The following is a 27,470-nucleotide window of genomic DNA, read 5'->3' as shown; positions in this document are numbered from 1 at the left end:
CTAATCCTGCCCAAAACGTTGCTGGTGACGCAATTGTGAAGTGGAAATGCGAAGGAACAACCACCACTAAACCAAGAACACGTCAACCTCATTGTACTGACGGGCTACATTTCTGTAGTCAATGCTAGGTGACGCTTCTGGTGGTGTAAACGGCTGTGCTACTGGACAGTGAAAGGTAGGAAACAAATTGCGAAGGCTTGGGTTTGTCAATCATGCTTAGTGCTAAGAGGGACATACGGAGGAGGTGGTGTTAAGGTACAGGGATCCTTTACGTGGTTGGGGTGTGATCTCCTTATTTCGTTTAACAAAATACTAAATACTGAAGGACATGAACACATTTTACAGCATTCGAAGACGATGATTGACTGTATCAGCCTCACAGTGCACGCTGTCATAACGTCTACGAGAAAATGGTTTGAGGATGATAACACTCCAGAAATGGACTGGCCTGCCCTTTGTCCCGACTTGCAGCCAATGGAACACCTTTGGTATGAGTTTGAACGTAAGAATTCGGTTCAGCCACACGCGTCCAAATCACCAACCTCCCTCCACCTTTGGTTTCGAAGAAAGGGCTGCCATTCTTCCATAGACATTCAAACATTGAAAGTGTCCCCAGCACAGTTGAAGCCGTCACGAAGGCGAAGAGTGGGCACGCCTCCATATTAATGTCAACTAGGACAATTCTCACCAAAAATGACTTCATTAGTACGTATGCTGTCATCGGGAATAATGTCTGAAGAGTTAATGGAAATGTGTCTCTATAGCTGTTGGACTTGCGTTAGTATCCCAAATGTACAACAAAATGAAATCAACATCAACTTCATCCAGCAGAAGTCTCTGATAAAGTAGCATATCGATTCATCTTAACAGTAGTTAACACCTTGAGAGTAAGTCAGCGAATTTCCGGGTGAAATGGAATGTGAAACGCTGTTCTAATCATCTCAGTATCAGACCCGGACAGCCGCAAGTCATCTATAGGTTGTTCCTTAATTTTTGCTCCCGACTGAGGCTTTGCGTGTGAATTCCTAAGGGATCAAACTGCTAAGTCATCGGTCCCAAGGCTTTCACACTACTTAAGCTAACTTTAACTTATGCTAAGAATACCACATACACTCATGCCCGAAGGAGGACTCGAACCTCCGGCGGGAGCTCCCGACGGACAACAGTCCTTAGAGCAAATCCGTAGTCGGATACACACATTTTCTTAGGGTCATGTAATCCACGATGTAATCTAACGATTTCAGAAGTAGCCTGTGAGCACATGTTGGAACGAAATGACCCGTGAAAACAAGAATTTTCATTTGGTCCTGAATGCTACGTCTGTTGTACATTTCATGCAAACTGTGACCCACCTTTCTCCAGTATATATGGTGTGTACTGTAAGGAAGATGCTCATTACGACGCCACATCGCAGAATTCATAGGATCAGCTTCCGGGCAGTGCAAGTCTCTCACCCACACACTATCACTGTTAAAGACTGAAATGATGTACTATATCTATTACCCGCTCTCGGTGGGACCAGATCTGTATCCTAACCCTATTGTTCCTTTCACGAAAGGTAGAACAAACATGTTTCATACACTGAAGCGCCAAAGAAACTGGTATAGGCACGCATATTAAAATACATATTAAAATACAGATATGTAAACAGGCAGAATATGGCAGTGCGGTCTGCAACAGCCTCTATAAGACAAGTGTCTGACGCTACAATCGCAGGTTATCACGATTTACGTGATTCTGGACGTGGTGTTATAGTCGGCGCACGACCGATGGGACATTACATCTCCGAGGTGGCGACGAAGTGGGAATTTTTCCGTACGACCATTTCACTAGGGTACTGTGAATATCAGGAATCGGCGACATTGCTGGGTCCGGAAAAAAAAAAAAAAAAAAAAAAAAAAAAAAAAGAAGAACGGTACCAACGACGACTGAAGAGAATCGTACAACGTGACAGAAGTGCGATACAAAGCCTTACGCCTCGCCTAGGCCCGTCAACACCGACATTAGACTGTTAATGACTCGAAACATGTTGCCTGGTCAGATGAGTCTTGTTTCAAGTTATATCGAGCGGATGGATGTTTACGGGTATGGAGACAACTTTACGAAACCATGGACCCTGCATGTCAGCAGGGGGCTGGGCAAGCTGGTGGAGACTCTGTAACAGTGTGGGGCGTGTGCAATTGGAATGATATGGGATCTCTGATGCGTCTAGATACCAATCTGACAGGTGACACGTACATAAGTATCCTGTCTGATCACATGCATCCATTCATGTACGTTGTGCATTCCGACTGGGACAATTCCCGTAGGACAATGCGACACCCCACACGTCCAGAATTGCTACAGAGTGGCTCCAGAAATACTCTTCTGAGTTTGAACACTTCTGCCTCAGAACATGTCCTACCAAACGATCCTTTCTTCTAGTCAAGTTGTGCCACAAACTTCTCTTCCCCCAATCCTGTTCAATACCTCATCAGTTATATGATCTACCCATCTAATCAAATGGTTCAAATGGCTCTGAGCACTATGGGACTTAACATCTTCGGTTATCAGTCCTCTAGAACTTAGAACTACTTAAACCAAACTAACCTAAGGACATCACACAACACCCAGCCATCACGAGGCAGAGAAAATCCCTGACCCCGCCGAGAATCGAACCCATGAACCCGGGGGTGGGAAGCGAGAACGCTACCGCACGACCACGAGATGCGGGCCTCATCTAATCTTCAGCATTCTTCTGTAGCACCACATTTCGAAAGCTTCTATTCTCTTCTTGTCCAAACTATTTATCGTCCACGTTTCACTTCCATACATGGCTACTTTCAGAAATGACTTCCTGACAAATCTATACTCGATGTTAACAAATTTCTCTTCTTCAGAAACGCTTTCCTTGCCATTGCCAGTCTACATTTTATATCCTCTCTACTTCGACCATCATCAGTTATTTTGCTCCCCAAATAGCAAAACTCCTTTACTACTTTAATTGTCTCATTTCCTAACCTAATTCCCTCAGCGTCACCCGCCTTAATTCGACTAGATTCTATTATCCTCGTTTTACTTTTGTTGATGTTCATGTTATATCCTCCTTTCAAGACACTGTCCATTCCGTTCAACTGCTCTTCCAAGTCCTTTGCTGTCTCTGACAGAATTACAATGTCATCGGTGAACCTCAAAGTTTTTATTTCTTCTCCATGGATTTTAATACCTACTCCGAATTTTTCTTTTGTTTCCTTTACCGCTTGCTCAATATAAAGATTGAATAACATCGGGGAGAGGCTACAGCCCTGTCTCACTTCTTTCTCAACCACTGCTTCCCTTTCATGTCCCTCAACTCTTATAAGTGCCATCTGGTTTCTGTACAAATTGTAAATAGCTTTTCGCTCCCTCTATTTTACCCCTGCCACCTTTAGAATTTGAAAGAGTGTATTCCAGTCAACACTGTCAAAAGCAAAGCTTTCTCTAAGTCTACAAATGCTAGAAACGTACGTTTGCCTTTCCTTAATCTTTCCTCTAAGATAAGTCGTAAGGTCAGTATTGCCTCACGTGTTCCAGTATTTCTACGGAATCCAAACTGATCTTCCCCGAGGTCGGCTTCTACTAGTTTTTCCATTCGTCTGTAAAGAATTCGTGTTAGTATTGTGCAGCTGTGACTTATTAAACTGATAGTTCGGTAATTTTAACACCTGTCAACACCTGCTTTGTTTGGGATTGGAATTATTATATTCTTCTTAAAGTCTGAGGGTATTTCGCCTGTCTCATACATCTTGCTCACCAGATGGTAGAGTTTTGTCAAGACTGGCTCTCCCAAGGCTGTCAGTAGTTCTAATGGAATGTTGTCTACTCCCGGGGCCTTGTTTCGACTTAGTCGACCTAAGTCGAAACAAATATGTGCATACTTAGACGATTTTCCCTCGAAATGTGACACAGTTATACCAAAGGAACTTTTAGCTACAACTGCATTGTAACATAATTTAACAAAACAAATGACAGGAACAGTTTGGGTGGCAGTGTTGGGGTGTGGGAGGGGGGGGAGCAGATATCCTACACGCCACCAGCAAAATTGATGTGCTACTAAATACATTGCAAATGGAACGCTGAAACCCTCACTGACACCTGGCTCCATGCCACTGTAAACATCGTTCCGCCAGACCCGAGACGACTATGGCGTTATTAGATAATAGAATAAGCTTAGCGGTCCCGTACTTCCAAGAGCACGTCTTATCTATACCGTACTGCATAACGCTCCAAATACTACCTGACATCCCTCAGATCTCCGAAGCAATAAGATGTTCCGTTTCCGTGACAACTCTTTCTGTTGGAGTAAGGATATAAAGAAATATTTTACAAAAGTTCTTGTCTTTAACTGTTACGAAGAACCCTATATACCAAGACCAGGGTGGGAAAGCCACACCAGAACTAGAGCTGCCGTGCACAGATCGTCGATGGCCGTGGATGTGACTGCGAAGCAGTAGAGTATGGAGCATTGCCCAACAGTATTCCAGGAGAAGAAGCTTTGGAAAATGGAGTAAAGTCCTGATGAAGCTGTTAATTCGCGTCGGACATTGATATAGATCTGTGAACGAGGAATCCTGTGTCAAAAACAATTTTTCGTAGAAGTAGTGGATTCGTATTATTTTTTTGAATAATTTGTGATTTATATTTTTTCTTAGTACGTCATGCAGGAAATAAACAGTGAAATATAAGGCTGTTTTTTAAAATGAAATCGCAAAGGTGGAAATCGCAGATATTTGTATTTAACTAAAACCTGCTCCTGAGAACACGTAGAGGAGAAATGGCGAGGCTGGGTTGGCTGGCTCAGGTGCAGGTAGCGGGCGGCGCGCCTTGCTCGTCTTTGTCCGCGGCCATTGTACAGCGCCGCCGTGGAATGCAGTGGGGGGCGGCAGGTGCGCCAGCGCAAACAAAGGAACCCGAAACGCGGCTCTCGCCAGCCATCCCTCCTCAATGGGCACGCCGTTTCTCTCGCCTGCGGCCTGCGTCGCCGTGTTCGCTTACGCCTCGCTATCGCTTGCAGCCCTTCCTGCCCCAGAAGGCCAGAGGTCGACACAGATGGCACCAAGTACAAAATTCTTAAGGCACACGTTCCATATCCTGAATATGTGAGCTTGACAATGTCAACTTCCAGAGATACTACCCATTAGTTGTAGGATGCAATTAAGAATACGTATGTCCGGCCAACAAATTAATTACCACGAAATCTTATTTTTGGGATGTTGTTCACGTCAGCCATTCACTGTTGGATATAAGCTGCTTCCCATCACTGTTGCCCCTGCATGATTTTTAATGTGTCCCGCATTCCGTTACGTCATCGTGTTGTCTTTTCTTATCTCTTGCAATAAACTCACGAACATCGTCGGTCCATCTACCGTCCAGTCGCCGGGCTCCATGCGGCTCATATCTCCATTCCATTTTCTCTACAATTGCCTCTACATATTGCCTTTCATTAAATGGTTCAAACGGCTCTGAGCACTACGCGACTTAACTTCTGAGGTCATCAGTCGCCTAGAATTTAAAACTACTTAAACGTAACTAACCTAAGGACATCACACACATCCATGCCCGAGGCAGGATTCGAACCTGCGACCGTTGCGGTCGTTCTGTTCCAGACTGTAGCGCCCAGAACCGCACAGCCACTGTGGCAGGCGCCTTTTGCCTGCGCCCATTCTTTGCTGCGTTCATGAAGCTTGCATTATGTGTAATGAGCAATCAGTAGTCGTTTGTTACCTTTCTATCTCGCTGCACGGTGTGCGAAATATAGAGAAGCAGATCTGTGTAACAGCCAAGTCTCGGTGCTCTAGTATTAACGCGAGAGCAGGATCTGTTTGTTGTGTACTGCCTGACGACGAGCTCAAGGATATGCATTCGGGACGGAAGAATCTTGAAGGCCCACTGCATTCCGTTCTTGATCTGCACTGATTTACATGGCCCAAGGACATGCGATTAGCTAATGAAACTCAGATCCGATTGAATTTGCTTGCAATAATCATCCTGCGTATGCAAAATAATATTTAGACAATGACACCAAACTATTTACTCGCTCGAATTTAGTTACTCCACCGAAAGTGATGTAAGGAGTTTGTTAGATACCCCAAAATAAAATTTACATTGGACGTTACAGACAAATAATATTTGCAGATAGGCATGCTGATGCTTGTTTCCGATTTAGTGGGTGATCCAGAAGTCCGATAACATTTGAAAATGCAGTTATTCAAGTAATATGTACGTAGAGAGGTAAAACTTGACACACATTTCTGAAATAACACGGGATTGTTTTAGGCCAAAATTACAAATACCAATACATATATGGCGTTGGACAGCAACAGGTCAGTACCTTCCAATGCTACTCGTAGAAAACCCAGCGTCGTAATGACCTGTTATCCACGTCTTTTGTGACGTAGAGAGCAGTTGCGATGTTGGCACTTCCAAAAATGGGGTTCCAAAGAAGCCCATTTCACGCTCCGAAGGTCTCTAAACACCCACAACTGCAGAATTTGGGCTACTGAAAATTTTAGAACTGTCATGGAAACCCCATTGCATTACGAGAAAATCACGGTGTGATGTGGATTTACATCAACCGTGATCGGACCCTTTTTCTTCGAGAAAACGCGGGGTGTTACTTTTCAAACTATCAGTGTTCGGCTGTGAGGTACGCCGACACGTGACAGAATAGCATCATTCCTAGTCTAGCTGATAAACATCATCTGAAGGGTAATATTTATGCAGGACGGCGCTCCACACCATATTGTTACTTGTGTGAAAGATCTCTTGCGCACATAGTTTGCTGATTATCGCATGCCGAGCCACCACTTCCGTCATGCTTCACCTTCCAGGTCACCAGAGTACGAGTGCGACTATTGGCTGTGGGGTTACCTGAAGTTTCAAGTCTTGTGCGATCATCCGATCTCAAACGCTGAAAGAGAACATCCAATGGCAGTTACTCACAATACCTACTAAAATGATGTACAGTGCTGTTCACATCACTGTCCATCGACTACAGGCACTGTTGAGGAAAGACGGTCGACATGTTGAGCATTTTTTATAGAGAACATTGCCTTGGCAAAAATCAATTCTTACGCTAATTATTGTTCTCAGTCATATGAAGCGCCGTCTGTTGGTCATTTTGTGTACTTTTTGTTTCCATAAAACTCCATGGCATTTCAAGCACACGTGTCAATTTTTACCTCTCTACCTACAGTATTCCGTGAAGTACTGAAGTTTAAAACCGTTTATAGACTTTTGGGTCATCCTGCATATGTGAAAATCTGTAGCGCAAACCGTGTTAGAAATTTGAGTACGTTACATATGTATTGACATTTTTTCATACTGTCTGCCGTGAACGAAAAAACCCTACCACACGTATTTTCCGCATTCTTTTAAACTGATTTTCTTTTGTTATAACTACGTGTGTTTGTTTTCTTGTTCACACGTGAAAATCATTCAGTGTCACGTACTAACTACCGACACCATGACAATTCCTTCCATGTTTCATGCGTGAACGAGTTTTCCACTTGCTTGCTTTTGGAGATCCCGACAACGCTCCCTTCTTGTCTATTTGTGCAAGTGGGAAACGTGAGAAGGGGTTGTCAAGATTACAAGAATATTTCGCTTCCGTACAATTTATCACATACACTTGAGTTTTGGGCACGTACAATGTCTCGAAGGCTGATTATCTCAGAAGAAAAACAAGAATTTCATACTATTTTCATATATTAGGAGGAAATGGTGAGAATCAAACCAAGCACGGAAGATATTAATCGGAACACAGGGCATTAGTCGATCGCGCGGATACTAGCACGCTCCAAATTTCTCCGTCTATGGAACAGCAAATTTCAATACTACTTTCTTACACGGTATAAAGCAGAACACGCCCCTATACAGGAATTAGGAGAGGTGTATTATTTCTGTGTATTTGTCAGTGAGAGTGATGACGCCAGCTTATACTATTTCCTTTTTAATACTATTAGACAGGTGAAACTCAGCAACGCAACTGTTGACTCCGGACACTGCTTTCATGGGCCCGTTAGCTCATTGGCTGCTGCTCTTCCCGAGAAGGGTGCCATCCGATAACAAATGGATTTCCTTCTATCCGTGAATCGTCTGTAGTACATACCTCTCAGAGACTACATGTGACGTCATTTCCTGAATGCAGGACATGAGCGCCGAAAAGCAGCTTAGATCGGGCAAACTTAGAGCTGCCTTATTGACTTCTGCCTCGTAGAAGTCAGTGGCTGTAGTAGTTGTAGTCTTCAGTCCAGAGACTGGTTTGATGCAGCTCTCCACGCTACTCTATCCTGTGCAAGCTTCTTCATCTCCCAGTACCGACTGCAAACAACGTCGGCCGAAGAACCCGAGACAGAGGCCAATAGGCAGTTTGTCAACAAGTGGCCACGAAAGCGTTAACAATTTTGTAAACTTAGAGCTCTTTTTCTAAGTCTTACTTTAACGTTTTCAGACTGTTGCGTTTTGCACTAGCTACGAGTGTGTGGGTGAACCAAGCCACAGTGTACAGATACAGTTCGATGATGCTGGAACAAGTAATGTCCGTAATAGCTTCCCACGCTGCGACTGGAGAAAGCACGACTGACAGCGTTCTACACATTCTGGCCCACAGTTAACATACGAGCTGCAATAGTTCATGTTTCAGCTGCGCGGAAAAAAACTGATATTTGTTTTTGTAAACTGAATTATTTCTACATATACTGTACAATGCCACTTTCCTAAGCAAGCAACGATAATTAAGGTCGACATTTCTGAAATCTAAAGATGAAGATACATTCCTTTCCCAGCACTAGGCCAAGTAGGTTATTTTCCTATTTCTTTCTCGTTCCACTTACTTCATCGGTGAACACATATTACATGGTAAGTTTAATGATCTGCACCTGTATGTTTCAGATGCTTTCTTCCGCACTTCTCAGCTCAATCAATCTTTCCACTGCCATATTACCTTTGACATTCACGTTCCTCAGCACTACCCACGAACCATACGGATTCTTGCACAAGTTTCCAATCGACTTCTTTTCTCGACTGTTTTATTTGTTTGAAATTCTAGTAATCTAAGCTTCTTTGTTCGATTTTATTACTTTCACATTTCTCAATGGCGTGGAACAGTGTGGTCCAAATCCTGAACGAAAAGCCTCCACGAAAACAGTAACGAATGATCGGAGGCTGGATATAAATTCCAACCAGTATTTGGAGACTTCCCAAAGCCGACTCTACTATTCTCGTTAATAGGATCAGAGCAGCGCGTGCCAACAAGATTTGCTTGCTGTACGGCTTCGCTGCTCTTGAACGGATATGGCTGAAGTCCGCATTAACACTATGAGAACAAATACATAGAGGTCAAAGGCTCGAAGCAAACCGCCCTCCCCACGTTAGTACACCAGTATATCGAGTAGTTTGCTAGTACTATTAGCCGAAAGAAACCATGTGAAAGTGTTATCACGAAAGAGCCACCAACGTCAATTGCTCGCGTAGAGGCATAGTAGTAGTAGTTGTGGTCTGTCCAGAGACTGGTTTGATGCAGCTCCCCACGATACTCTATCCTGTGCAAGCTTCTTCGTCTCCCAGTACCTGCTGCAACCTACAACCTTCTGAATCTGCTTAGTGTAGTCATCTCTTGGTCTCCCTCTACGATTTTTACCCTCCACGTTACTCTCCAATACCAAATTGGTGATCCCTTGATGCCTCAGAATATGCCCTACCAACCGATCTCTCCATCTAGTCAAGTTGCGCCACGAATTTCTCTTCTCTCCAATTCTATTCAATACCTCCTCATTAGTTATGTGATCTACCCATCGAATCTTCAGCATTCTTCTGTAGCACCATATTTCGAAAGCTTCTATTCTCTTCTTGTCTAAGAAGTATAGTTATGTGGAGGAAAGTCAACTATGATATCGAGAGCAAATGACCGGGGAGAGGGGGCTGGGGTTAAGAATCTAACATAATTGTCTTTATGATGATGATGAGTGAGGTAAGGTAGCAGTCAGTTTACTTTAGGAACTAAGGTGGCGCAGTAGTTATTTGCGTGAAAAAACACAGAAAAATCAGACTAATGATAGACGGACGAGCATGTAACTCCACTTGTGCCGAAACCGTGTCTTTTGTCGTAAGCACTGCGACACCTCTCTCATTTTAGAAACACTACAAAGAAGACAAGTAATTAGATCTTCTTTGGGTGGTGCTACTTATCAGCGCAGCCTATGGTTTGTTTTCAGAGGCTTAACAGGCATCCTTCCTTGAAAGGAGATACTATAAATGTCCAGAGAAGTGAATTGTGGCTGTTCCACAGGCCTGCAATGTGCAACCTTTAGCAGCACTTACCCGTGTCTAGAAGATGGTGCGCGCACATACGCCCCCCCCCCTCCCTCTCCCACCCCTCTCTCTCTCAGATTTATGGAGCTGAGCGTGTTGGCACAAACGAAATCTAATGTTGCTGAAGATAACGCAGTCCACATGTCGCAAGAGCACACAGGAATCAGTTGCCCAAGAAGGGAATCTTTGTACTCACTCTCGAGCCGCCTCAAGTACTACACTACGATATCGAGATTAATAGCCCGAGTGGTAATTTTCGCTTTCTCTCTCCTGAAACGACTGATAATCCATTCTATCTAAGGCCCACTACAAACGAGTGTTCCAAGAAATGTTCCCATTTCCTTGCGCAGTATTACCACTGGCACCGCGTGCTGTGGCATTGGGACTGCGTTGCGTTTTTCACGGCAAAGGCACAGGAACGCGTTGCCTCCCCAACAGAATGGAGGCATCTCTACTGTGACGCGCTTCCGCAAAATGTAAATATTTGGCGATGCCCTGAGAAAACATGACCCCTTTTAGCGTTCACGGTGACCTTTGGCCTTTGTCGGCGGAGCACGTCGGCCTGTTGCAGTACAGACGCGGCCAGTTTTGTTATCGACCGCACAAATAGACAGAACGCGATAGCTTTTACGTTCATATACTAAACCATGAACAGTAACTTACGTCCGAGTTAAATACATACCTTTTTCCATATTCTTCATGTTACAAACTGAATGGTTTCCATAACAGAATGGATGTGACGCCAAATTCACTGTGACAAAATTAGCGAGAATCCTAGAACACGGTGTTACCGATACAATATTGACTCTTCCATTCTTTACTCAGACCACAACGCGACTAGTGCGAATTTTTTTTTTTAATTATGAGTCTCGGAGTTTTTGTTCAACAACCGGGTGTTTGACTCAGGTGCACTGCCCCTGGGGAACCAACGATGTCGAAATCTACAGAGGAGTGTACGTAATGAAGCAGCACGGGACTGCAGATATTACAAGATCGTTGGTTTCCAAGGAACAATGCACAACAACACACCTGAACTAACTACTCAAACTGTCACTTGATGTTGGTGGCAATGCCTTGGCATGTGTCGCAAATAAAAAACAATTTACATTAAGGAGTGATTCGTTGCAGTTTTGTTTATATTTTAACACAGTCACGGAAACAACGTACCACGCATGTACTTGCGTAAACTGTGACGACCGAACAATCAGAATGATCAACACAGCAATGTTCTAATGTGTATATATAGCTAAAAGTTACGTTATTTGGGGCGCAGCCCTAGTCTGCACACAGTAAGCGCCTTTCATTGTACGCGCAGCATATGGCAGTCAACTACGGAAGAAAAAAAAGGGGGGGAGAGAGAAAGAGTTGCATGCAGGAAAAGCCCCTTCCGTAGTGCTGTAAACAACAGTCGACTGAACATCCGGCGCAGCTGTCATGCCACACCGTTCACCCGTAAAATACGGGCTTGCCAACATCGCTGGAAAGATTTTGTAAGAGAACAGGGACAAATGTATGTGTATTAAAATCTTCACAGACATTTCGGAGGTATCTGCAAAAAAGACGTATTAAGCTAGACACGAAAGCAATCCGTGCAATTTGCCCCATACTACGAAATGTTATGATTGTCTGGACGTATTAAACTGAGAAATGGAGGCTCACTTTGAAGCTTCTATTCAGAGTTCTACAACATAGGCCACCTCCTACTCGCAGGCTCAAGTATTTGATACACAACTGAATAGTACTGCAGCATATATATATGCAAGGGGTCGAGTTAAAAACATTAGTTCTATTCCTTAAGAGTCCACTTCAGAGATACGGTATCGCCAGAGAATGATGTAGCACTGAAGGTATGGTGCAGATTCGCCAAGACAAATCACACACAATACAAGAATTTTAGTCTCTGGTCACAGTTCTGTGTAAAACATCGTTACGACATGATAGGAAACAGTTTGTCGAAAGAAATTTCCGAATTTTGTTGCAATAAAGTTGAGATATTTCATTTGTCACCAATGTGTTCTTTCAATGTCCTATTGCAGCAAAAGTCTGAAATTTCTTTCGTCAAGTGTATACATATACGGCTGCGGATCGACGCAGTGGTCTGCTCATTCTGACATGCATGCCGGAAAGAACTGACACTATACCTTTTTAATGATAGTAAAGTGTCAAGCTAGGTGCTGTGGCAAGTGATTCTAATACTGAACCATCTGTTCCGTTGAATGTGAGGCATCAAGGCTAACATCCTTTTATCTACAATGAAAATAGCAACAAAACTGCCCCAGGGAAAAAAAAAATGCAACAGCCTGAAATGCAATTTACTAAGGATGGAACTCATACCTGTTCACCCGATCTAGTAACAGAAAGAACGTAAATGGAATAGAGCTATTTCCCTCGACAAGTTCATAAAGTTGTACGGTGAAGCTTTTGATATTCCGAGACAAGTCATTCTCTTTGAATACTACGCGCCCAAGAACAATAATTTACGAGCCACATAGCTATCTAAATTTATGAAATGGAAATATTACGCTAATCAGTTAGCAAAGTACAATAAGTAAGAACGAGTGAAATGAAATGTGATGCATAAACACACATTTTTTTCCCCCTTTGGGTTTCAACGACGTATACTGGGGTTGGGCAACAATATGGAAAAACAGCGACCGAAGCATGCTTCAATATAAACGCAAATGCTAGTTAGCTAAGCCTGCAGGTGGCGCTGCTGTGTTTGCCTACGAACGGAACCTGTACAATGTCCGAAGTAAGTCGTGTCAGTCGTGGCCTGAACGATTTCTGTACGGTTACGAGTATATTATGCCGGAGCTAAGGGAACTCCACAAAGTGGGCAAATTGTTGGTGCTCGTTAAGTTAGTCGTATTGTTCACTGTTACAAGAGGCATCGTATCGACGCATGCAGGAAAACCGGAAAAAACATCATCCGCAAAGTAACAACGCGGAAGAATGTATGTGTAGAGTGATCTAGACACACGGTCATCGAGGACGACTGTGACGAAAGCTAAAACGACTACAGCTGCAAAAGTCACGGCAGAACTACAAGTCGTATTCGCTAACCGTGTCACCACTAAAACAACGCAAATGGGGCTAATAGACGAAAGTCATTAGGTCGGGCCAGTCTTGTTTCACACTATTTACAACATCCGGCAGAGTTTACATCCCAAGAGAGAAACCCGGCGTAGGTTCGGCAGTGATATTCCATGCGCCCTATAGTTACCATGTCGCATAACTGACAAGAATTATGTAAGCATTTTGACTGATCTGGTCCATCCCAAAGCAAAATGTTTGTTCCCCAAGGGTGATGCTGCGTTCCACGTCGACAGGGTCCCTGTTCACACAGCTCAAATCGTCCAAGAATGGTTTCGTGGACACGAGGATGAAGGGTCCCATCTCCGCTAGTCTTTCAGTCACTAGATCTCAGTATTATCGAGTCTTCATGGTCTTTGGAGAGAAAAAGGATGCGACTGTTATCTATTTCCATCAGCGTTACCTGAACTTGCCGCTATTTCGCAGGAATAATGGTGTTACATACCCTTGAAAACTATACAAGGCCTCTATTTATCCATTCTGTGAAGCTGGGAGCTGTTTCGAACACCAAAGGGTTCCCTACACCGTACTCGGTATGGCAATGTGTTGTGGTTATGTTCTATACTTCTGTCCAACCCTTGTAAAGAGACTGTGAGTGAATAGGGTAAATTAATGATGTGTTGAACATCTAAAAAAATAAATTATTAATCATGCAGAAAAAATGGGAAGATTACACAGTGAGGAGAATTATTGTCGCTTTCTACTTCACTTCATAAAAAAAATACCATAGTGCAAACCAACATGAATTCCCACAGATTTATTGTTAACAACGTCAAACAGATCGCTCACAGCCGTCGTATGATTTCACTGACCAATGACAAAACGTTGCACGCGCTGAACAGCGACTAATATCAATAAAGCCCCCCCCCCCCAAATCCGAAGACAACAGTTTCTGAGGGAAACCACACGTGGGCTGTGTCATCCTGCAAAAGGATGACACGAAATTCACTTTAACTGAGACTATTTGGAGAGTCCGGGTTTACAAAGGTAGGCAGTCTTTGGAGCAAAAAAATCAGCGTGTTCCTCTGTTACCACACCATGCGTAACGATGTACTACCATCCAGAAAACAGCCACGGGCGACACCACGGTCAGCGGCAACTGTTAAATTACAGGACTGCGTTGCTCCATCGCGTTAAAGCATTAGTTAACAAACAGCACCAACTGTGTACGTCTGAAATGAAGTTGCACAGAAATTTGCGCACTGCTAAACAAGGGTGATAACTGGAAGAAATTTACAATCATAACGTTATAAATTTCGTGCCTAATCACACAACGAATTTTTAACTTCTTAGCAGTTCTGTAGGAGTTGCAAATACTTGGTTGCGACAAAAAAACTTCTTCATACTACACAAACTGTGTAACAAAATCCACAATATATGTAGTAACCACATTCGATACAACTTGCGTTAGGCATGCGACAATGTATCTTCAATTCTAGAAATTTGTTGGTCTACCTAGCACCCAAGTGTAAAAGTTCGTGTCCACCAGTCTACAGAAATGACTCCCGTATGTACAAAAACTAAAATTACCCTATGACTACCAAGAACGACGTACTGTACACGAACTATTCCAGTTTTGAGAAAGCCGCGTTTGTGATACCGCGGGGCACTGCATGCGATACCGACGCGGTAGACTACATGCCGGAGGCGCAGGACAGCGCGCAAGCAAGAGACCAAAGCAAATAGCCCAGTCCGAGAGCGCAGCGCAGCTGTCGCTGCAACGTGGCAACGGCGCGCCAGCGCAGCCAAGCTCAGACTGGCAGGCGGCGGCGTCCGACGTGGCAACGCTGGACTGTTATATAACCTCTGCGTGCCCACCCGCTTGTTACGTCATCACACATCTATGATCGGACAGTCACGTTTCCTACAACGTGAGAATAGATCGGTCTCATTGATCCCGTTCCGCAAGAGTCCACGGCAGACTCGCTAACGGGATGTGTCTGCGCGATAGTTATCAGCGGCGATGAACGTTCTCCTCAGCCATACTGCCGCCTTATAAACCCAGCTTTTGCGCGTGTAGGAGACCTGCGACTTAACATCGAAGACATTCCAGCCGCTGGGCAAGAAAAGAATAATGCTTTGTCAACGCTGTATTTTGTTGAAACTTGATGATAGTTGAGGAGAGAGCACTAGCCAAACAATCCTTAAGAAAATCTACAGGTTTCTCACAATGTGCGGTTAAATGTGCATCCAATTTTCTAGTAAGACACAAATGATATGATTTTCCAAAAGTAATACATCGACTAATATCAACATATACTGGAAGGCAAAAACCACTGTACCAGACATAGTGTACTACGTACACTGTGTGTTATAAAAAATAAAAACACACTGTGTTATGAAATTCTCAGCTAATAGCTGGTTTTTCCGCTGGATTATTCCGCCAAGAGCATTAAAAATGACGAACTATACTCAAAGGGTAATGAATATCTGAGGTCTTACTTGCTTATACACTTTCTCTTTTTGTTTGCGCGACTACATGACGTTCAGCTGAGGTACATTATACCTGAAAACTTTGTAAAACGTTTTTACTTATTGAGCAAATTACAATTGTGCCTTACATCTCGAGTGCCTTCTTTACTAATCAATGCAAAAACGGAAATTAGCTGAATAAATCACGAGCTACACGCATGTAATTTAGCAATTCAGAAGGAGACATGAGTTTGTCAAGTCTACGACATGGACACTTGAGACTTACCTCAAATTCGAACTGTAAAAGGACATGGAAAAGTAATCGAACGCTCCCTGCAAAAGAAACTTGCCACAACCAATTTAAAGATACCACGGATAACCTAAACCTGGAGGATGTAAGCGGATTTTCGCAACAAACCTCTTGAACGTGATACCAGTGCGAGCCACATCCCTCTCGAACTCGAGTCCACTACCTTGATTACTGCGTTACGAATCCAGTAAATCGCTCTGCTACCAACTGTCGCCACAAATTAGTTGAAAATAGGGCACACACAGAAGTAACTGTCACCGAACAAGTTTTGTACTCCAGTTTTATCACACTCGCGCAACAGTCCACGCTTCAGATGTGGGACCGTACTTCCTCAGCTCTTGTCCGGGTGCACTGTAGAAAAACGTGGTGCAACGTTACTTTCGTTCTGAGCACCACTCCAAGTGTTGTTTCTGAATACTACTGTGAGAGGTTGAAGGAGGGATGGTTGGTTACTGGAACTCGTCTACCTCACTGTTACCGGTCTAAAAGGCCTGACTGCAGCTGGAGTGTAGCTGTTCTATCCGTCGCGGCAATAGTAGCGGCAGGGACGACGGATACCTCGTCCCGGCTGCCTTCAACTACGGGAAAGACCCTCGGCACTCATTTTGACATCGGACCATGGGGACCCGGGCGAAAGTTCCCGGCACCTCCAGGGCAGGAGTCTAGTTTTCTAGGCGACAGGCAATCACGCTTACAGATACATGAGATTATGCCAACTTACGACAAGCAAATCGATGTAAGCAGAGCGTTGTCTTCTACAGGAACACCCTGGCGTCGCTATGATGTCACTTTGACAAACCAGGGAAAACATATATTGTATAACCAAGTTGCCGCCTCCGTGGGCTGGTGGTTTTGTCGCCACCAACTGACGCGGAGGCTCCGGGTTCGATTTCATGTGATAACCTCGGATTTTTTTGTCGTAGAATGGTTAATTCGGTATCATGAGGCCAAATAATAAGCTAACTGATTAAACTGGAAAACTGACATTCAATAAGTTGAAGAGGCGACATATTAATGGTTTATGCAGAAACAGAAGTACAACTCCAAACAGCTATGACCGCTATAGTACAGCATTTACTTCGATGACCAGTTTCAGCAAACTACAGCGATCTTGCCTGTTTGCAGTTGTACTTCTGTGTCCACATAACTCGAAATCGCCTCCTAACTTGATAATGTCAAGCATATAGATAAAAGGCCATTATCTGCATCAAAACCGGACTACAGTAAATTAGGACCGTCAAACTATATGCAGCAGGTAAACCTGTTTTGGTGTAAAAACATTAACAGATACAAATGCATGTTGGTTAAGATCACTGCACGTGTCTCGTAAACCCTTATATGATTTGTGGCCAAGGTCCATGAGCTATTTACACAACACTGTCATCGAAATTAACTTTCTTCAATTGTATAGACTCTTGTTTGTCTTTTAATCTTCGGTCCATAGAGTTGCTAGATGTATCTTTTCGCGTTGGACGTTTGCTGCCGCAATAATCGTTGATGCTGCTCATGCAGTCAGATTTACAACTTTTTATAACGGGACAGTCGTTGTACTTGCAAGGAAGAATGAGTCACAGTTCACTTGAACCCACAGGCACTAGCTTCAATCGGCAACTACTCCATAAGTGCGTGTATTCATCCGTCTCTAGTAACTGGACGTCTTCTGCTCCCCAGGGGCGATCGAACAACGTTTTAATCGAATTGTGGCCAGTTTTACATAGATGTCCGATAATTCATCAACTGTTAATGATGGAGAAACGCCAGCAATGGCAGCCACGGCTTAACAGTGTCTGCTCCGGATGCCCTCGATTCGGTAGCCTCACCTGCCACAGGAGCCAGTCACGGAGCAGCAGGCGTGTGACCTCCTTAGATCCGGTTAAGTGGGCGCCATTGTTCACCTACGGCGCGTAGGCGTCCACAGCGGGGCGCGACAAGAAAACCGGCAACATGAGGCCAGGTTCTACTATACAAAAGTCGTCTGTAGCAACATCAACGTTAAAGAAAATTTGAAAAATCTCCTGGGGGTGTTGTTACGGCTTTTACAAAGAGATGAAAGACAGCATACAACATTGGGTAATAAACATGGTTTGGCACATACGTTACGAATGAGCAATACTGTATTTCTTGTATTTTATAGCTTCTTTGGTTACGAAAGATCAAACTTAACACATGAAAAAGATACATTCTCAGAACCAACCACAGACACTAGCAGAAGATTAATAACTCATTACATAATCCATCTGCACTTCCAAAAACCACTCGTTATTCTGTTTACTTCTTAATTGTCATTCGAGTTGATTAATTTTCTCAGCACAGCGATTTACATGTCTTCCCAATTTCGCAACAAAAATGTTGGGATATTATGCACGGAATTTGCATTCAGCAATATCGGTTTGACTTTTCTTTGAATATGACACAGCATATTCTCTTGCCCATGCTTACCCAACACAGTAGAGTAATTTATGAAATATACTACCTGATGAGAACACTACTGTGTACATGCGGTGAATGGCAACATGGTAATGTTCAAATATGGATACGTAGCATGACAAGCTTATGATAAGCACCTCACCGAAAGTTCGAGTTCCAAAAGGTCATTAATGGCCACATGATTAGAAACTGAAGAATACTTTATAACAGACAGTTACAGGATACCTGTTGGGACTATTTCAGCACAAAGAGTTGTATAGTAGGGGGTGAGCAAATTAATTATTAGTGACAGAGGCAATGAAATGAAAACGGAAATGGCTCTGTGTAACAAGCCATTCAGAATTCGGCTAAAATCTTAGTTTACACAAGTGGAAAACGAAAATCAGAACGACTAGGTGCGTAATCACGCAATGGTTGCGGGATAATTTACGGCCTATGTAATGGGTTCGTGCAGGTCGGTTTGATATTGTGTTCTAAAGATCGGCACTAGTCTGTAGTAACCAGTTACGTGGAAAAAATATACACCGCTCCAAATATGGCGTGATTCGTATCGAGAAACTGGCTCGAAATACAGACCGGTCGCAACTTGGTACGATTCGTATCGAGAAATTGTCGGTGCGGCTGGACTGGAGGGTAACAGAGCGTGGCGAATACCCGTCACGGGCGTGAGTCCAGTCAGGAGCCAATGCAGCTGAAACATAAAAGGAAAGCAAGCGACTAGGAAGTAATAACCAAACGGTTTAGGCTACTGTGAACAATGAAACCGAATGGAGTGGCGAGCGAAAACGCACATAACTGAAACTCCTAATACTGACCCGAGTAGCGTAATGAGTTCCGAATCATGTAAAATGCTACTCGTTTGCACGCATTTACTAATAATGAGTGACATTTGCAGATATCGGTTGTTTCCGTGCCTCTGCCCTGCAAATGAAAATACAAATTTCTTTTGACGTCGCTACTACTCCTTCAAAACGTGCTTGCCTGTAAAAGATAAAAGACAGTGTTGATATAACGTTTGGCACTGTTCACCATACCTCTTGGTTATGGTTATTAATAAATGTATGTACATCTTAACAGCAGTAAGAAACGCACACGATAAACTACTGACATTACCTATGATTTCTATACCAGCTGAGGGTAGTGCCACACCGGCAGGTGCAGTCGCCTTAACCGTTAGGCAATCCGAGCACGTCTCCAGGAGTTGAACCATACACTTTTATTGTCACAAACTTTTCCCAAAAACTGCTTGGGACAAACACTGGCACTACTGTTTCGAAACAATGAGCGGAAACATCGATATGTGACGAACATGGTACAACAAGAGAATATGCCGCGACACGCTTCCGCCATCCTAAACCTTACGGTTCACTTGGAAGTTTATGTATCGTAACACGTGAAATAGAGCAAAGGTCATCCCTATGCAGTCCTTATTGTTCACTGAAACAACAACGCATTAGATGTGCAAATAAAAGCGTCGAAGAACACTTCTGTAGGGACACATGACTTCAGAATTCGTAGAATCTGCAATAACTATGTATAACAAATCGCAGTACTTGGTCGCGTTTATGGAATGCATGCAGCGACTTATCATAGAGCAAAAACCAAACAGCATGCTACGGTACTCCACAGAATCTGTTCAGGCTACGGAGGTATTAGGGCGCCAGTTATACAGGGTGTCCCAAAAGGCAAGGTCAATATTCAGGGATATGAAAGAAACGAACATCATCGATACTGTGGAACAAATCTCTTCAACTGCAAGTTCCTTGCTTTTCATATTTTGTGAGGAGGTAGTATGGATCAAATGAAGAAAAAATGGGCTCTAAAATGCATACCTTTTAAGAGCTATGAGCAGCTGTTAAGTAAAAAAGATGTTTCACAGTAGCGAAGATAACGAGTGCTCATAGCTCTTAACGTATGCATTTTAGAGCCCATATTTACTTAACTTTTTTCTATAAATGATCGTTCCTGTCATATCTCTGAATTTGACCACTGCTCCTATTTAGGGCACCTTGTTTAGGGACTCCCACAAGTTGTATGAAATCTGGGGTTCCTTACATCTGCTTTTGAATGAACGTAGAAAAATCTTAAATCAGTAACACTTTATAATTCCGTTGACGCACGAGAACAAATGCTGAAATTTAATCCAATATAAATAATGTGCATCCGAGTTAGGGATACTATTAGTATCGGCATTGGATGCATTACAACAGCAACAATAATGGACACAATGGATGCACAGTGTATCCAAATAAAAACTGTGAGCATCAAATTTCTGAGGCATCAATTGAGACGAATTGTGTGACGAAGTTTTCCAGCTCACTTGGACGTCACAAAATACCAACTGGTTTCCAAGATTGAACAACAACTGGCACCAAGAAGGAAACACTTTGTTCAGTAGACACTCCCCGTGGAGCTATGTGAACTAGATCACAAGACATAGTTAGCAATGGAAGTACGAAGAACATAAATCTACTGTCACGCACATTTCCTGATACTTACACAACAGGAGTGTCGTAAATCCACTTAACACATTCACTTCAATAAAGGGCTGGCATTATACTTCATCTACTCTGTTGCAAAATTTCCATTCAGAATAATGATTCGCACGCGCGAAGCAAGATTCTTCCGGGTTAGAATAGGGATCAAAATATGCAATAATTTCAACTCGAGCGGGATCCCAACTAGGAAATTTCGGTATGATTCATGTCCACGCAACTATAATGATACAAGCTGCTTGTTATATAGTGTTAATCTGGGAAAAAAACCATGAGTGTGTAGGTGCAAGCTATCTCGTGCTAGCTGTTTACGCAATATTTCTAATCGCAGCTTTCTGATCAGTTAATACGGCCTATATACTTGGGGCATCACCTTAACTCAAATGTACTATTTACCAAAAATCTGAGTATGTCCTTGAGACGTGATCAGAGGATTCAAAAAACTAGAAGGGTACCTATAACGCAGAGGCACTGTTCAATGAAAACCTCAAAAAGTCCTCGAGACATGATGAGATGATTAAAAAATTAGAAGGATGCCTATAACGCAACTGCCCTGGTCCTCGTCACGTTTTGGTACAAACAATCACTTTTCTGACAGGTTCACACTCCGTTGCTATTTATAGTCTATGCTAAAACTGAAATGCCTTCATGGAAGATAATGTCTTATCCGAAGCGAAGAAATTCATACAAGATACCTTTACTGGGAAGTTAAGTAACTTGCCCACTGGACATTGGATAGTTACACGAGAGTTGAGAGACTGCCGTAAACGGTGTAAAGAAGTGTCCCTTTATCACACAGAATAATTTAGAATAGGAATGATTTTAGGTTTCGTGAGACACTTTCAAACCACCCCTAAACACGGAAACTGGGTATTGATGATCGATGATTAGTGTTACCAGCGTAATAGCAACAAAAATTTCGTACTAGGCGTTAGGAAAAAAAAAAAAAAAACAACAACAATGAAGTACGGAGGAAGTAGATACGGTTTTGTGGGTGACCAACGGAACTGAGGTAGTCGCTACCAAAACACACACTATCGATTATGGATACTCAGTGCAACAATTAATGGTAAATGGTACCAAAGTTTGTATCTACTTTTCACTACCAGGGTAAAATCGCATACTTAAACTGAAGACATATGCGAATCGCTCAAGCAACTAGGCCACTAACTGCTCCAAAAATAGTATTCCTCTGAAACGTAATTATCTTAAATAATCACTGAAAATCAGACTTGTGAATCTATTATTTTATAAATACTATGCGTAAGTCCACACTAAGCTTTTCTGGTTTCACTGTTTTACATTTTACAAACTTTTTACAATTGGCGAACTACAGTCCTTAAAATAATACTACGGCAAAACGATTCCCATTTGGTCAGTAAATTTGTGTTAAAAGAAACTAAAATACAAATTCAGTGGAAACAGATTCCAATATAACATAAGAGGGTGCCAACTTAAGTCACTGAATACCATGATAAACATCCCGTCACTAGGAAATGCCTACACCAAACTAAGGAATTAGACGTAAGACGTTATACGCGCAAATATGGTATAGCGTTCTTGGCCTACTACTCAGACTTACTCAACAATCTATCCTAACGAGTACAATTCAATCAGTAACCAAACCATGGCGTGACATAGAGATAAAAATTTGTCAGGAATGAAACTCATGTTGTCAGACACAAATATTGCATTTACAACCAACAAAGTCCATGAACTCCGGGGTTTGTTAGCACGCAAACATTGTACTCAATTGTGCGAAAATGTGCGCTACGCAAAATACCATAAACATGAAATTAATCAATAGACATATCAAAAGATGCATTACTAATATGTGCTCACAAATACGGTATTCCAGAACAATAAATAACCATAACGTTCGCAAATGAAAAGATAAAATTATTTTCTGTTAAGGAAACTGGACAAGTAGTAGGGTATGTAGCAAATCGTCTCCAAAGAGATAAGCAGTATTTCACATTTCACTGATTCAGCTTCTTAAATCTCGTATCAAAATTTAGAAGAAACGTTTACAAATAGGTTGTCACTCGGTATTTATCCAGTATAGCTTACAGAGACCCATTTGACGCGTGTGTGAACACTAAGCCTATGCAGTTTTCTATTTGCAAATTTTGTCTGTAATTCATCTGTACTTAGCGTTCGTTCATAGGCAACTACCACATTGTAGAAAAGTAATGATACACGCTGCGAATAACTGGTATGTACTGGCCATAACCTGTTTGCCACGAACAATGTCTTGGTGGCAGCAGCATACTCTTCGGTGTTACAATTAAAAGAATAACAACTTACTGCGCACTTACAGTGTAGGTGAGTGTCACTTGTCAAAATTATGTCCATTAGTCTTACCCCTACCAAATATAACTGTGGGCAAACTTTAAAACACGCAGACAAAACAATATTTACAAATAGTCTCACGTAAGGAACTGCAAATTTAAGCCACCAAAGTTCACTATGCATCTTGCTTCTACAAAATGACACACAAAATTAGTTCTGGTTAATTGCGGGTTGCTTTGCAACATCCTCCCGGTTTACACTGGTCGTGAGAAATAGCATATATTAAAAATTTCAACAAACATAGAACACCATAACAAGGTTACCAGTTTAGTAAACAAAACTCATTTAGAAAGTTACAATCTGAACAAAATGTGTACCTCACGTACTTCGGCCTATGGCGTAGATATTGCAAACCATCTTTACGATATGATTTGCGCTACTATGGCTGCCTTCACTGAACTTTTGAAGGCATACTCGAAACGTGATCTAAATAAAGTAAGTACGCCTTGGCTACTAGGAACCAATGAAGAACAAATTTCAGTTTTTATCTTAAAATATCCATGTGTTTTGTGTAAAGTGCGTAACAGTTATGTGGATTCGTCGTAGTCACTAGAGGACACAACCCAATATCTCTGTGGCCACGTTTCAATATATACCGCGAGACGTGCATGAACTGCCTCACATATCTGAATCGTCGTATTCTAAAGCAATCTATGATAAATGTCACTTATTCAATAATGGATTTCTATTTGCGAAAATTAGCTCGATCTTTCACGAATCTCACACAGAAGAATATGACAAAGATGTGTAGGATTGAAATTTTGCACGACAGCCTACCACAACACATTCTACAATATATAAACATTCTATATACGTGAACTTGACATCGGCAGAAACCCTGATTGTACACTATATGTTAACCATATCTTCCTATACAGTTTCAAACATTGCACGCTACGAAATAAAGGAATACGTAACACTACTAAAAGATATATATATATATATATCACGACATAGTGTTACAAAAATTAAAACTGCTAAATACTTGACTGCCAAATATTGATTATTATGAAGAAGCATAAGCTGTTTGAATATAACACCCCCTTGCCTCTAATTCACAAAGCAGTGGTGCATGACAAGTTTTAAAAGAAATGATAGCAGAAAGGGGAGGGAGTGGTGATTTACACAGTAGGCGACACATCAGATATGATGAAAATCTAAACGAATACGCCAGACCACTGACATATCATATGTAATGTGTATAATGACGTGGATAGATCGCATTTCGACGACTAGATACACGCTAATTTCAAAAAAGGACCTGACACTTCCTTCACAATTTACAGACTGACAGCTACTACGAATAAACACCATTAACCTGAAAGCTAAGATTAGTTAAATGTATCTACTATGTTGCTGCCATATCTGCATCGTATCTCCGGGCTTTCCGCATTCGAGAGCTACAGCGCCCCCACCATACTACGTCATACATGTTTGCCGCCTCTGTATCACTTTCAAAACAAAATTAAAATCACACGCATAACAGTCAGCGGTGCTTAGACTGATTTTATCCCCTAGTGCTATGCTTCTGGAATTTCACACTGGCGACTTGTGTGGCACGTTAATAACATAAAATGAGAACCACTGAAGAAAGAAACTGTGTAATAAGATACTAAAAACTGTAACATTATCACCATAGAGAAAACATTGAAATGCGACCTCATACGTGGGTATTGTTCAATCTGAAATTCCACGATTACATATAATTCGAGGAACTAAACACCAAAACAACAGAAGACATTTATAAAAGTGGGGAAGCATGCATTGACGAAACTGTCGTTTCAAAATTAGTTACTACACAAATAACATCATAGACTGAAATAATAAAAAGGAGCAATCCAAAACAAATGATCTGTGTTTATGTTGTTCGTTAGGACTCACGGCGTCCGGAGTAGGCAGGCCTGAGTTCGATGTTCGCTGTCGGAGATTCCGAAGCTGAAAACAACTCACGTCGTGAAACACTGCACACACTGGCACCTTCTAGCACATCCACAACACCATAACAACAAAAAACACCTAAGACAACAACACTCGATGATGCTGATCTGGTATCACCACCATTTTTCCCTTGGCACCAAACAACATACCGTTTAAAATGTTCTCGGATGCGATCCTCACGGATATTCTCCGGCAAATTTCCGACCCACAGATGACGAGTCTCTCTAACCATCTTGCGCTGAACTCTTCATCGGGGAACCTTCACGTAGCTTCTCTCGGCAGGAAAACGTACGCACGAAACATAATAAATCCGGCGATTCCTGCACAACACATTACTGCTGTGGTTCTCCACACTAATCTACAGTTGAGTGACGTCACCGTGGCGGGATCAGAACGAAAACCTTGCTAGGCTCGCCGACTGGGACGCTACGTCGCATTGGCGGGAATGAACTTGCTTCGCGCGAGTTGCGCAGCCGACTGGACGAGTCCACTGCTAGAGTGTCACGGAGGGGAGGCCGCCACCAGGGAAGGAGATCAGATCGGGTCGAATTCAGAGTGCAGAACAGGGCTGTATAGGGAAGCGTCGCTGTGCTGCCCTGTGCTCTGTACAGTAACGTACTTGTTGTTAATCAGTTTTGTTCAACACTTCGTGCTATCATCAATGCAAAACTTGTTTATGCAATGTGGAATTAGAGAATACAACGCTTTTTGTGGTTGCAGTGAAATGATATTTTTCAAAGAGAGGATAAGAACTGGAAGCGTGACTCGGAAGTTAATGTATTCGGATTGCCCTGTTATTTACTTGTATTACAGCTGTTTGAACAACGTATTTTAATGACTTAAGCCTGTGCCGTAAACTCTTAATAAAAATATTTTTAGTTAAAATCATTTAATACTAGCCATCCAAGAAAGCATTTCGTGGTTAGCACATTCTGAACTTTCGTAACGATACACAAAATGTACGGATGGAGAAAATTTACTTAACACTGAATTTCCTTTAGAGATTTTGTGTGTTCATTGGTAAGCCGTTAAAAATCTATACATCAGCAGCCATACCCAAAGTCGCTATTTCTATAGTCAACTACATAGACAATTACTTGCAGCACTGTAAGTAAACCTTACGTACAACTATAGAGACACTACACATAATATAGTACTTGTGATTTCTTGCCTAATGGAGCTTTATTTTATTTTTAAAATAAGCCTCTGGAGTTTCATTTAGTTGGTCTAATAAAACCAATGCTACTACTTAGATTGAGGGGGACAAAATTGATACATTTAGCAATGAGGAAGTCCATTCATTTGTACGTAGTACACAGAATTACACTGACTGATGCGCACACCTGAAATAAATATGACAATATTTGTACGTCCGGTCGCTTATGACGTTTAATTTGTATGCTTACCAGGCGTCTTTCAGTTTGAGTACAGGTCGTTGTTTTTTGGTAGAAATTTATTTAGTGTCTTACATTAGCTCGAATCAAGGGAAGAAGGAAAGGGTTAGATACATTTTATTTATTATGAAATAGACCATTTCTGACACCCACTAAAATGCGAGCAAATGCTAGCCCCGCGCGCTCTAGCGGTGCTGCAAGAAACCTCGGTTTGCATTACAGGTTCAATCATAAGGATCTTCTCGGTGTGATGTAACAGATCTGATAAATTTACCTTAAGAAATGTTTCAGTAAATTAGAAACGTTACTCTTGAGTTTCAGAAGCTCTAAATTCCATATTTTTCTGAACGTATCCTAACAATTTTATTTGCTGTATGCCCTGAAATAAGTTGTTAATTTCGCGTGCTGCATCATCGATGGGATTGTGTTTCTTCACACTAGTAACGTTGTTGAAAATGTTTGCCTTTCAGCGGTATATTTACTATTAATAACAATTCAAAATGAATCACGTAGCAAAGCAGTATTCAAATCACAGATCATAAAAGAAACACAAGTCTATCACACTTTAGTCCATGACATTAAAATAAACACAAACCATCCCATGTCCTTACATGAGAAGGTATGGCTCTCGGAGGTCTCGACCAAAGACATATCCTGTTGATTATGAAAGAATGATCCATTTTCGAATCACTTGTATCGTCTAAAATTTGTCATTGCAAC

At 42.2% G+C, this 27,470-nt stretch overlaps 1 protein-coding gene across 10 annotated transcripts in view; it reads right to left on the bottom strand.

Annotated features, from left to right (window-relative positions):
* Positions 1-25,833, bottom strand: part of LOC126336919 (protein split ends-like) — a 347,320-nt gene extending 321,487 nt beyond the window's left edge. For 3 of the 10 annotated variants that reach the window (XM_050001061.1, XM_050001065.1, XM_050001063.1), the window contains exon 1: positions 25,506-25,831. In XM_050001061.1, coding sequence (XP_049857018.1) covers positions 25,506-25,588 — 83 coding nt within the window. In that variant the 5' untranslated portion in view covers positions 25,589-25,831. Of the gene's footprint in view, positions 1-25,299; positions 25,363-25,505 lie in introns of those variants that run through there. The other 7 variants (XM_050001068.1, XM_050001062.1, XM_050001064.1 and 4 more) reach the window with 5 other exon arrangements.
* Positions 25,834-27,470: the final 1,637 nt, after the last annotated feature.

Source organism: Schistocerca gregaria, chromosome 2 (genome assembly GCF_023897955.1).
Source record: "Schistocerca gregaria isolate iqSchGreg1 chromosome 2, iqSchGreg1.2, whole genome shotgun sequence".
NCBI classification, from domain to species: Eukaryota; Metazoa; Arthropoda; class Insecta; order Orthoptera; family Acrididae; genus Schistocerca; species Schistocerca gregaria.
This window is presented reverse-complemented; position numbering and strand designations above follow the sequence as displayed.